The sequence below is a fragment of the Carcharodon carcharias genome, chromosome 3, assembly GCF_017639515.1.
Source record: "Carcharodon carcharias isolate sCarCar2 chromosome 3, sCarCar2.pri, whole genome shotgun sequence".
Classification (NCBI taxonomy): Eukaryota; Metazoa; Chordata; class Chondrichthyes; order Lamniformes; family Lamnidae; genus Carcharodon; species Carcharodon carcharias.
This window is the reverse complement of record NC_054469.1, coordinates 5,547,003-5,559,071: the sequence shown is the minus strand read 5'-3', so window position 1 is coordinate 5,559,071 and position 12,069 is coordinate 5,547,003. Positions and strand designations below refer to the sequence as shown.

Here is a 12,069-nt window from a genome sequence, read left to right as displayed (position 1 = left end):
AGGTGAGACTGGGCTCCTGTCCAGGTGAGACTGGGCTCCTGTCCGGGTGAGAGTGAGCTCTTGTCCAGGTGAGATTGGGCTCCTGTCCAGGTGAGAGGGAGCTCTTGTCCAGGTGAGAGGGAGCCCCTGTCCGGGTGAGACTGGGCTCCTGTCCGGATGAGAGTGAGCTCCTGTCCGGGTGAGTGTGAGCTCCTGTTCAGGTGAGACTGGGCTCCTGTCCGGGTGAGAGTGAGCTCCAGTCCAGGTGAGAGTGAGCTCCTGTCCAGGTGAGACTGGGCTCCTGTCCAGGTGAGAGTGAGCTCCTGTCCAGGTGAGAGTGAGCTCCTGTCCAGGTGAGACTGGGCTCCTGTCCAGGTGAGAGTGAGCTCCTGTCCAGGTGAGACTGGGCTCCTGTCCAGGTGAGACTGGGCTCCTGTCCCGGTGAGAGTGAGCTCCTGTCCAGGTGAGACTGGGCTCCTGTCCAGGTGAGACTGGGCTCCTGTCCAGGTGAGACTGGGCTCCTGTCCAGGTGAGACTTGGCTCTTGTCCAGGTGAGAGTGAGCTCCTGTCCAGGTGAGGCTGGGCTCCTGTCCAGGTGAGTGTGAGCTCCTGTCCAGGTGAGTGTGAGCTCCTGTCCAGGTGAGACTGGGCTCTTGTCCAGGTGAGACTGGGCTTTGTCCAGGTGAGTGTGAGCTCCTGTCCAGGTGGGATTGGGCTCCTGTCTAGGTGAGAGTGAGCTCCTGTCCAGGTGAGAGTGAGCTCCTGTCCAGGTGGGACTGAGCTCCTGTGCAGGTGGGACTGGGCTCCTGTCTAGGTGAGAGTGAGCTCCTGTCCAGGTGAGAGTGAGCTCCTGTCCAGGTGAGAGTGAGCTCCTGTCCAGGTGAGAGTGAGCTCCTGTCCAGGTGAGAGTGACCTCTTGTCCAGGTGAGACTGGGCTCTTGTCCAGGTGAGTGTGAGCTCCTGTCCAGGTGAGACTGGGCTCCTGTCCAGGTGGGACTCGGCTCCTGTCTAGGTGAGAGTGAGCTCCTGTCCAGGTGAGAGTGAGCTCTTGTCCAGGTGAGAGTGAGCTCTTGTCCAGGTGAGACTGGGCTCTTGTCCAGGTGAGATTGAGCTCTTGTCCAGGTGAGATTGGGCTCCTGTCTGGGTGAGACTGGCTCCTGTCCAGGTGAGACTGGCTCCTGTCCAGGTGAGAGTGAGCTCTTGTCCAGGTGAGACTGGGTTCCTGTCCGGGTGAGACTGGGCTCCTGTCCAGGTGAGACTGGGCTCCTGTCCAGGTGAGAGTGAGCTCTTGTCCAGGTGAGACTGGGTTCCTGTCCGGGTGAGACTGGGCTCCTGTCCAGGTGAGACTGGGTTCCTGTCCAGGTGAGACTGGGCTCCTGTCCAGGTGAGAGTGAGCTCCTGTCCAGGTGAGACTGGGCTCCTGTCCAGGTGCGAGTGAGCTCTTGTCCAGGTGAGACTTGGCTCCTGTCCAGGTGGGACTGGGCTCCTGTCCAGGTGAGAGTGAGCTCCTGTCCAGGTCAGAGTGAGCTCCTGTCCAGGTGAAACTGGGCTCCTGTCCCGGTGGGACTGGGCTCCTGTTCAGGTGACACTGGGCTCCTGTCCAGGTGAGACTGGGCTCTTGTCCAGGTGAGAGTGAGCTCCTGTCGTGGTGAGAGTGAGCTCTTGTCCAGGTGAGACTGGGCTCCTGTCCGGGTGAGGCTGGCTCCTGTCCAGGTGAGAGTGAGCTCTTGTCCAGGTGAGAGTGAGCTCCTGTCCAGGTGAGACTGGGCTCCTGTCGAGTTGAGAGCGAGCTCTTTCCAGGTGAGACTGGGCTCCTTTCCAGGTGAGAGGGAGCTCCTGTCCGGGTGAGAGTGAGCTCTTGTCCAGGTGAGAGTGAGCTCCTGTCCAGGTGAGACTGGGCTCCTGTCCGGGTGAGACTGGGCTCCTGTCCGGGTGAGACTGGGCTCCTGTCCAGGTGAGACTGGGCTCCTGTCCAGGTGAGAGTGAGCTCCTGTCCAGGTGAGACTGGTCTCCTGTCCAGGTGGGACTGGGCTCCTGTCCAGGTGAGACTGGGCTCCTGTCCAGGTGAGACTGGGCTCCTGTCCAGGTGAGACTGGGCTCCTGTCCGGGTGAGAGTGAGCTCTTGTCCAGGTGAGATTGGGCTCCTGTCCAGGTGAGAGGGAGCTCTTGTCCAGGTGAGAGGGAGCCCCTGTCCGGGTGAGACTGGGCTCCTGTCCGGGTGAGAGTGAGCTCCTGTTCAGGTGAGACTGGGCTCCTGTCCGGGTGAGAGTGAGCTCCTGTCCAGGTGAGAGTGAGCTCCTGTCCAGGTGAGACTGGGCTCCTGTCCAGGTGAGACTGGGCTCCTGTCCAGGTGAGACTGGGCTCCGGTCCAGGTGAGACTGGGCTCCTGTCCAGGTGAGACTGGGCTCCTGTCCCGGTGAGAGTGAGCTCCTGTCCAGGTGAGACTGGGCTCCTGTCCAGGTGAGACTGGGCTCCTGTCCAGGTGAGACTGGGCTCCTGTCCAGGTGAGACTGGGCTCCTGTCCAGGTGAGACTGAGCTCCTGTCCAGGTGAGACTGGGCTCCTGTCCAGGTGAGACTGGGCTCCTGTCCAGGTGAGACTGGGCTCCTGTCCAGGTGAGACTTGGCTCTTGTCCAGGTGAGAGTGAGCTCCTGTCCAGGTGAGGCTGGGCTCCTGTCCAGGTGAGGCTGGGCTCCTGTCCAGGTGAGTGTGAGCTCCTGTCCAGGTGAGAGTGAGCTCTTGTCCAGGTGAGACTGGGCTTTGTCCAGGTGAGTGTGAGCTCCTGTCCAGGTGGGATTGGGCTCCTGTCTAGGTGTGAGTGAGCTCCTGTCCAGGTGAGAGTGAGCTCCTGTCCAGGTGGGACTGAGCTCCTGTGCAGGTGGGACTGGGCTCCTGTCTAGGTGAGAGTGAGCTCCTGTCCAGGTGAGAGTGAGCTCCTGTCCAGGTGAGAGTGAGCTCCTGTCCAGGTGAGAGTGAGCTCTTGTCCAGGTGAGACTGGGCTCTTGTCCAGGTGAGTGTGAGCTCCTGTCCAGGTGAGACTGGGCTCCTGTCCAGGTGGGACTCGGCTCCTGTCTAGGTGAGAGTGAGCTCCTGTCCAGGTGAGAGTGAGCTCCTGTCCAGGTGAGAGTGAGCTCTTGTCCAGGTGAGACTGGGCTCTTGTCCAGGTGAGACTGGGCTCTTGTCCAGGTGAGACTGGGCTCCTGTCCAGGTGAGAGTGGGCTCCTGTCTGGGTGAGACTGGCTCCTGTCCAGGTGAGACTGGCTCCTGTCCAGGTGAGACTGGGCTCCTGTCCAGGTGAGACTGGGCTCCTGTCCAGGTGAGAGTGAGCTCTTGTCCAGGTGAGACTGGGTTCCTGTCCGGGTGAGACTGGGCTCCTGTCCAGGTGAGACTGGGCTCCTGTCCAGGTGAGACTGGGTTCCTGTCCAGGTGAGACTGGGCTCCTGTCCAGGTGAGAGTGAGCTCTTGTCCAGGTGAGACTGGGCTCCTGTCCAGGTGCGAGTGAGCTCTTGTCCATGTGAGACTGGGCTCCTGTCCGGGTGAGACTGGGCTCTTGTCCAGGTGAGACTGGGCTCCTGTCCGGGTGAGACTGGGCTCCTGTCCAGGTGAGACTGGGCTCCTGTCCAGGTCAGAGTGAGCTCCTGTCCAGGTGAAACTGGGCTCCTGTCCAGGTGAGACGGAGCTCCTGTCCAGGTGAGAGTGAGTTCCTGTCCAGGTGAGACTGGGCTCCTGTCCAGGTGGGACTGGGCTCCTGTCCAGGTGAGAGTGAGCTCCTGTCCAGGTCAGAGTGTGCTCCTGTCCAGGTGAAACTGGGCTCCTGTCCCGGTGGGACTGGGCTCCTGTTCAGGTGACACTGGGCTCCTGTCCAGGTGAGACTGGGCTCTTGTCCAGGTGAGACTGGGCTCCTGTCGTGGTGAGAGTGAGCTCTTGTCCAGGTGAGACTGGGCTCCTGTCCGGGTGAGGCTGGCTCCTGTCCGGGTGAGGCTGGCTCCTGTCCAGGTGAGAGTGAGCTCTTGTCCAGGTGAGAGTGAGCTCCTGTCCAGGTGAGACTGGGCTCCTGTCGAGTTGAGAGCGAGCTCTTTCCAGGTGAGACTGGGCTCCTTTCCAGGTGAGAGGGAGCTCCTGTCCGGGTGAGAGTGAGCTCTTGTCCAGGTGAGAGTGAGCTCCTGTCCAGGTGAGACTGGGCTCCTGTCCGGGTGAGACTGGGCTCCTGTCCGGGTGAGACTGGGCTCCTGTCCAGGTGAGACTGGGCTCCTGTCCAGGTGAGACTGGGCTCCTGTCCAGGTGAGAGTGAGCTCCTGTCCAGGTGAGACTGGTCTCCTGTCCAGGTGGGACTGGGCTCCTGTCCAGGTGAGACTGGGCTCCTGTCCAGGTGAGAGTGGGCTCCTGTCCAGGTGAGAGTGGGCTCCTGTCCAGGTGAGAGTGAGCTCTTGTCCAGGTGGGACTGGGCTCCTGTCCGGGTGAGACTGAGCTCCTGTCCAGGTGAGACTGAGCTCCTGTCCAGGTGGGACTGGGCTCCTGTCCAGGTGTGACTGGGTTCCTGTCCAGGTGAGAGTGGGCTCCTGTCCAGGTGAGACTGAGCTCCTGTCCAGGTGGGACTGGGCTCCTGTCCAGGTGAGACTGGGTTCCTGTCCAGGTGAGAGTGGGCTCCTGTCCAGGTGAGACTGAGTTCCTGTCCAGGTGAGACTGAGTTCCTGTCCAGGTGAGACTGAGTTCCTGTCCAGGTGAGACTGAGTTCCTGTCCAGGTGAGAGTGAGCTCCTGTCCAGGTGGGACTGGGCTCCTGTCCAGGTGAGAGTGAGCTCTTGTCCAGGTGAGACTGGGCTTCTGTCCAGCTGAGGCTGGGCTCCTGACCAGGAGAGACTGGGCTCTTGTCCAGGTGAGGCTGGGCTCCTGTCCCGATGAGACTGGGCTCCTGTCCAGGTGGGACTGGGCTCCTGTCCGGGTGGGACTGGGCTCCTGTCCAGGTGAGACAACTGCAGTATTGTCAAGGCCTGGAGGGTGTTGTGGCATGGTGATTTATGAGGATGGTAACATGCTGGCAGTTGCAGTGGTGAGAAGAATCTGGGATTGCTCTTCTTCGAGCTGAGGGGTTTAAGGGAATATTTAGTAGTTGGTTCAAAATCACGGGTAATGGAATATTCCATCTGTTCATTGTTTGGAACTGGGGAGATCTTGCTGTCTGTCTCGGCAGTGGTGACAGGGCAGTAACCATGCCCATGTCCGCAGGCATGGAGGAGAGATACCCTTATTCCCTCATCCAGCACAACTGTGGCCAGGATGCTAACTTGCTGACCATGGGAGACCCTCTGCTAAACAGCTGGCTTTCTTTCCCCTGCCCCTGCGTGTTCCAGGTCTTTCCGCCAGATCTAACGGAGCTTGCGTTTGCGGAGATGCTCATTATGATATTGGGGACAGTTGATTACGATGTGAAGGATAGCATTGCCCGGGCTCTCGTGTCCCTGCTCCAAACCCGGCCGACTGACATCACTACCATGGCACATGATGCTCTGATCACTGCTCTCAATGGTCCTGATCCACCAAGGCACCAGGTAAGACTTCATGGAGCTTTCCTTTTCATTTGTTCATGAGATGGGCGTCACTGGCTAGGCCAGCATTTATTGCCCATCCCCATTTCAGAGACAACCACATTGCTGCGGGTCTGGAGTCACATGTAGGCCACACTGGGTAAGGACGGCAGATTTCGTTGGGTGGATAGCTGCGTGTCTCAGTGATATCATTGCTAAAGATCCTCCTGCTCGAACCCTCATTGCTAAGGACCTGTGTGGCCAAATATTAATGTGAAGCCCCCTCCTCACGTCACGAAACTCAGACTCTGGCAAGCTACAGACTGGGGTACCCTGGCTTAGACGGCAGTGTGCTGTGCAGCAGTCCGCATCCCAGACCACCAACGGAACAGGGGAGGATCCCGCCCAAATACCGCCCCCCTGCCCCCTCACCCCCACCCCCCCCCGTCACCACTGCAGAGCCCGGTCTCATGGCCAAAAAGGCTCTCCTCCCTTATGATCATGTCAACCCTTCCAAAGATATAAAATGTAAACAGAAAATACTCAGCAGACCAGACAGCATCTGTGGAGAGAGGAACAGGGTGAACGTTTCTGCTCAATGACCTTTGGCCAGAAGGCGTCACTGATGTGCAGAGGACCAGGCAAAGAACGGAAGGGGAGAGTGAGAGATGGGCCCCGGAAAGACAGCAGGCCAGTGGCCTTTACTTGAGATGGCGAGAGCTGGAGTGGGCGGTGAGTGAGGTTGCGGAGGGTGTGAGCTGATAGATTGTGAAAAAGTTTCATCCGACGGACAAAGCAAACATATTTCCAGTTATGGGTTGTTAAGGATAACCATTTGGTTGCTGCACAATAATTTTGGTGTCAGATACACAAAGGTGGAATATACAGAACAGGCTTTTATTAATGTCCAGCACAGTGAACAGTCTAACTGCAGCTTTCAGTCTCTGTATCTTTTGAGTTTTTTGAAGAATTATTGAAAATCGCACTCCTATATTTTGCCAATAGCAAAGTTGGGTGTCCCAGGTTGGGTCATATGATGCATCTATTCTCAAATACTTTTAAAGAGAGTCCATTTTGTAAACAGTTGTAATCGTTTCATTCATAGATATTTCTCTCAAATAAGTCATCCACGTTGATCCATTCTGGAATCCTTTGAAGAACAGGGATTACTAACAGTACTATCTCTCCGTTACTATAGTTAATGAATCCCTCTACCAGAGCTTATTACACTAACCGCCTCGAGTTAAACATTAATCACTCAAGGTTAAATTCATTGCTGTCCACTATTTCAATGCATGTGAATTTCTCGAGCCCAACACACAGACTCTCAAAGCAGGAGCTGTCTTCAGGATGCTTCCCCCTAGTAATATTGGAAAGTTAGTTTCTCCAAGACATGGGGCAGTTTAACTTCATAATGGTGGAGTCCAGAACATGGGGGTCATTGATGTAGGATAGGGAGACCAGAACATGGGGTCATCGATGTAGGATAGAGAGACCAGAACATGGGGTTATCGATGTAGGATAAAGAGACCAGAACATGGGGTCATCGATGTAGGATAGAGAGACCAGAACATGGGGTCATCGATGTAGGATAGAGAGACCAGAACATGGGGTCATCGATGTAGGATAGAGAGACCAGAACATGGGGTCATCGATGTAGGATAGAGAGACCAGAACATGGGGTCATCGATGTAGGATAGAGAGACCAGAACATGGGGTCATCGATGTAGGATAGAGAGACCAGAACATGGGGTCATCGATGTAGGATAGAGAGACCAGAACATGGGGTCATCGATGTAGGATAGAGAGACCAGAACATGGGGTCATTGATGTAGGATAGAGAGACCAGAACATGGGGTCATCGATGTAGGATAGAGAGACCAGAACATGGGGTCACTGATGTAGGATAGAGAGACCAGAACATGGGGTCATCGATGTAGGATCGAGAGACCAGAACATGGGGTCATCGATGTAGGATAGAGAGACCAGAACATGGGGTCACCGATGTAGGATAGAGAGACCAGAACATGGGGTCATCGATGTAGGATAGAGAGACCAGAACATGGGGTCATCGATATAAGACAGTCATGAAAAACTCCAATGGGGAATTCAGAAGAAACCTCTTTACCCAGAGAGTGGTGAGAATGTGGAACTTACTACCTCTTTCTCTCTCTGTGCAGGCTCCTTGACCACGAGTGCTTCCAGTTTAGACTTTCAGATCTCCAGCCCCTGCAGCATTTTGTTTCTTGTTCCTTTGCAAGATGGTGTATTTGTGGCACTTTCTGCAATGATTTATTTTTGTGTGTTTGGATGTAGGACAAACAGCAGCAAAACTTTATTCTTACAGCTCTGTGGGCACTGAAGGAGTTAACGCCGAACAGTCAAGAGCTGCTCGTGGAGTTAATGGCCCAATACCTTCAGTCTGACATTTTGGTCAGGTTCGTAACCTTAGAACTAATGCAACTGTTACTTTAAAATATTATTAATACATATATATATTTATTTATTTTGCTTGTTAGTACAGAACTTGAATATTACTGAAAAGAGAGACATGTTGCTGAAGATTTTTGTCTTATACTCATCTGGACAAACACAAGAATGCCAAATTTCAAATGATCTCGTCGGGTGAAAAGCTTCAGCAACATGTCTCTCTTCTCAGTCGTGTATTTATTAGTTCCTTCTGAGGATGCAGGGGGTCATTGGCAAGGCCAGTATTGACTATTCATCCCTTATTTCCCTTGAGAAGGTGTTGGAGGGTGTGAATGTTGGAGGTGGTGGTTGGGGTGCCAACCAAGTGGGCTGCTTTGTCCTGGATGGTGTCGAGCTTCCTAAGTGTTGCTGGAGCCGCACTCATCCAGGCAAGCGGGGAGTAAACATGGGAGCAGAGGTTATGTTGAACTAAAATTGTTGAACTCAATGTTGAGTCCGGAAGGCTGCAAAGTGCCCAATCGGAAGATAAGGTGCTGTTAACTCCAGCTTGCGTTCATCCCCACTGGGACATTGTAGGAAGCTGAGGATGGTGGAAAGGTCAGAATGAGAGTAACATCTCTCTACACTTCCTCCTACCTCTCTTTGATCTATCAGCCCACCACCAAACATCACACCATCATCTCTAGGACTGCCACTCACCTCATTTCCTCTGATGACCTTCCCTTCTTGGCCTTCCAACCTCATAATCCCCTACTTCTACCTCCTTCCCTGACAGAGCCATTCTTTCTGCCTGCTCCTGCTCCACTGAACTGATTTCTTCCTATCTTGACTCTATTTTTCTCCCCTTGTCCGGTGTCTCTCTACCTGCACCCTTGAACTTTTTGATGCTCTTTGTTACTTTGACAGTTTCCAGTTTCCCGGCTCTAATCGCTTCCTCTTCACTGTGGCTGTAATGAGGTCTGGATGATTTGTGATGAGAGAGGCAAGGGAGGAGATCGCAGGGGCTCTGGCCCGAATTTTTAATTCCGCTCTGGTAATTCTCTCTCTGGAAGCTCTCTCTCTCCACAGATGCTGTCAGTTGGCAGTGCAGCCTCTCACCCTGGCTCCTGTTGTATTCCAGGAACACCATCAAGCAAGCCCTTGCTGACATCGGGCTGCTCGATCCGCACAATTACTTTGAGACGGAGCTGAACTCGTGGCTTGGCTTTGACGAGGCCAGCGTCTCAACAAAAGAAAACCTTCGGAATTTAAGCAGCTCCTGGCTGAGAAAATGGACCCGGAAATTCAAGGTAACACGTTGGGAGTTAACCATCAATCAGGCCTCAGTAGGCCTCCGAGTAGGTGTCAATTATTGTGAGACTGAGGCTTGACTGAGTTGTGCTGTACACAGTGTGTCTGAAAGGTTTCCATTAGATGCTGGATCAGCGTCAGAACAAGGACTTTCACAGTGGAATTCAGTAAGAATGGGAACTAGATAAATAATCAGGAAAAGTAAATCTAAGGGGATAAAATGAACTGAATAGCCCCAACATCAAGGGGATCTGAATTGCCTCAAATATAATATAATGCATACATAAATCGATGAGAATCAGTAGGAGTAAGAACAGAAAATGCTGGAAAAACTCAGCAGGTCTGACAGCTTCTGTGGAGAGAGAAACAGAGTTAACGTTTCGAGTCCATGTGACTCTTCTTCAGAACTAAAAGGTCCTGTTTTTGTCCTTTTAGCTCTGAAGGAGAGTCATACAGACTTGAAACATTAACTCTTTCTCTCTCCACAGATGCTGTCAGGCCTGCTGAGCTTTTCCAGCATTTTCTGCTTCTATTTCAGATTTCCAGCATCCGTAGTATTTGGCTTTTATCTTTGAATGAATAGGAGAGTTGGTGGTGTGTTGCCGTTCACTCAGGGTGTGAGTTGCCATGCAACATGCACTTTTACATGTACGTTGTAGCCTGGAGCAATGGCTAGTGGTGGTAGAGGCTCACACAGGATAAGGAGCTGGTGGTGTGGCGGTAACAGCAGGTCCAGGCTAATCCTCCGGGGGTCATGGGTTCAAATCCCACTATGCCAGCTGGTGGAATTTAAATTCAATGAATAAATCTGGAATTAAAAATGTGAGGTTGTTCACTTTGGTAGGAGGAACAGATGTGCAGGGTATTTCTTAAATGGTGAGAGATTAGAAAGTGTAGATGGTACAAAGGGACCTGGGTGTCCTTGTCCATAAGTCACTGAAGACTAACAGGCAGGTGCAGCAGGAAATTGGGGAGGTTAATAGAACGTTAGCCTTTATCACAAGAGGATTTGAGTACAGGAGTAGTGAAGTCTTGCTTCAATTCTATAGAACCTTGGTTAGACCGCACCTGGAGTATTGTATTATTATAGAGGGAGTGCAACGAAGGTTCACCAGACTTGTTCCAGGGACGGTGGGACTGTCTTATGAAGAGAGTTTGGGGAAACTGGGCCTGAATTCTCTAGAGTTTCGAAGAATGAGAGGTGATCTCACTGAAACCTACAAAATACTTAAAGGGATAGACAGGGTAGATGCAAGGTAAGATGTTTCCCCTGGTTGGGGAGTCTAGAACCAGGGAACACAATCTCAAAATAAGGGAGAAGCCACTTAGGACCGAGATGAGGCGAAATGTCTTTCCTCAGGGGGTGGTGAATCTTTGGAATTCTCTACCCCAAAGGGTTGTTGAAGCTCAGTCACTGAGTATGTTTAAAGCAGAGATTGATAGATTTCTAAATACCAATGTTGTAAAGGGATATGGGGAAAAGTTTGGGAAAAAGGCATTGAAACAATCAGACATGATCGTATTGAATGGTGGCACAGGCTTGATGGGCTGAATGGCCTACTTCTGTTCCTATGTTCCTAAAAGCTAGTCTCAGTAACAGTGACCATGAAACTATCATCAATTGTCGTAAAAACCCATCTGGTTCACTAATGTCCTTTAGGGAAGGAAATCTGCTGTCCTTACCTGGTCGGGCCGCCATGTGACTCCATTCCCACAGCAAAGTGGTTGACTCTTAACTGCCCCCTGAAATCAGAATAGCAGAAGGAGTTCATTTGGCCCATCTCCGAATGAACGACTCACCTAGTACCACTCCCCCGCCCTCTCCCTGTAACCCTGCACGTTCTTCCTTTTCGGATAAACAATATAATTCCCTTTTCAATTCTTCAATCAAAATGGCTGAGGAAGACACTCAGCTCAAGGGCAATTAGGGATGGGCAACAAAAACTATCTCTGCCAGTGACACGATGGCCATTAAAGAATAATGAAATAAGCTTCCTTTCCATCACACAGCTGACCAGGAATCTCTCCTGCTCCTATTGCCTGCCCTATGGTGCGTGTTGGAAGGGCCTTATGGACTCACCTTCCTTGGCCATCAAGTCCCGGGTGGGACTCGAACAGGAGCTTCTGGCTCAGAGGCAGGAGCACTGCCCACTGTGTCGCGAGACCTCCAAATAAATAGGAGTAAAGGGGTAAATTTGAAGAAATTATAAGGTGTAGATACACTTTTAAGTGAAAATGATGGGATGGTTAAAACTGTAATTCCTGCGCTGCACCATGTGGGCATTTCGGGGTGCCCTGGATAGCCACACGTGCAGGAGGTGCTGCTCTCCCTCCAGGATTCACTCCCAGAGCAGTGTCTGGGCTGTAGAGTGGCTGGAGTCACCGAGGAGCCCACGGGAGGTTGAGATGTTCCTGGAGTGCAGGAACCCAGCAGGTGGTCACCCTGCAACTGTAAAGAGCTCAGGAGGGCAGTGAACAGATGAACATAAAAACATAAGAAACAGGTGCAAGGAGTTGACCATTCGGCCCCTCGAGCCTGCCCTGCCATTCAACAAGGTTATGGCTGATCTGATTGTGGCCAGAACTCCACTTTCCTGTCTGCCCGCCAACCCCCCCACCCCCCACTTGACTCCCTTGTCAATCAAAAAATCTGTCTAACTCCGCCTTGAATATAATCAATGACCCAGCTTCCACTGCTCTCAGGGGAACAGAATTGCGAAGATTAATGACTCTCTGAGAGAAGAAATTCCATCTCCTCTCTGTCTTAAATGGGAGACTCCTTATTTTTAAACTGTGTCCCTTAGTTCTAGTCTCCAGCCTGTCAAGCCCTCTCAGAATCATATGTGA

General features: G+C 52.7%; 1 protein-coding gene across 1 annotated transcript in view; it reads left to right on the top strand.

The window, feature by feature from the left end:
• wdr97 (WD repeat domain 97) overlaps positions 1-12,069 on the top strand; it is a 308,844-nt gene that overhangs the window by 248,352 nt on the left and 48,423 nt on the right. The window contains exons 17-19 of the mRNA XM_041184562.1: positions 5,329-5,526; positions 7,819-7,940; positions 9,053-9,221. Of these exons, the coding sequence (XP_041040496.1) occupies positions 5,329-5,526; positions 7,819-7,940; positions 9,053-9,221 (489 nt within the window). The remainder of the gene's footprint in view (positions 1-5,328; positions 5,527-7,818; positions 7,941-9,052; positions 9,222-12,069) is intronic.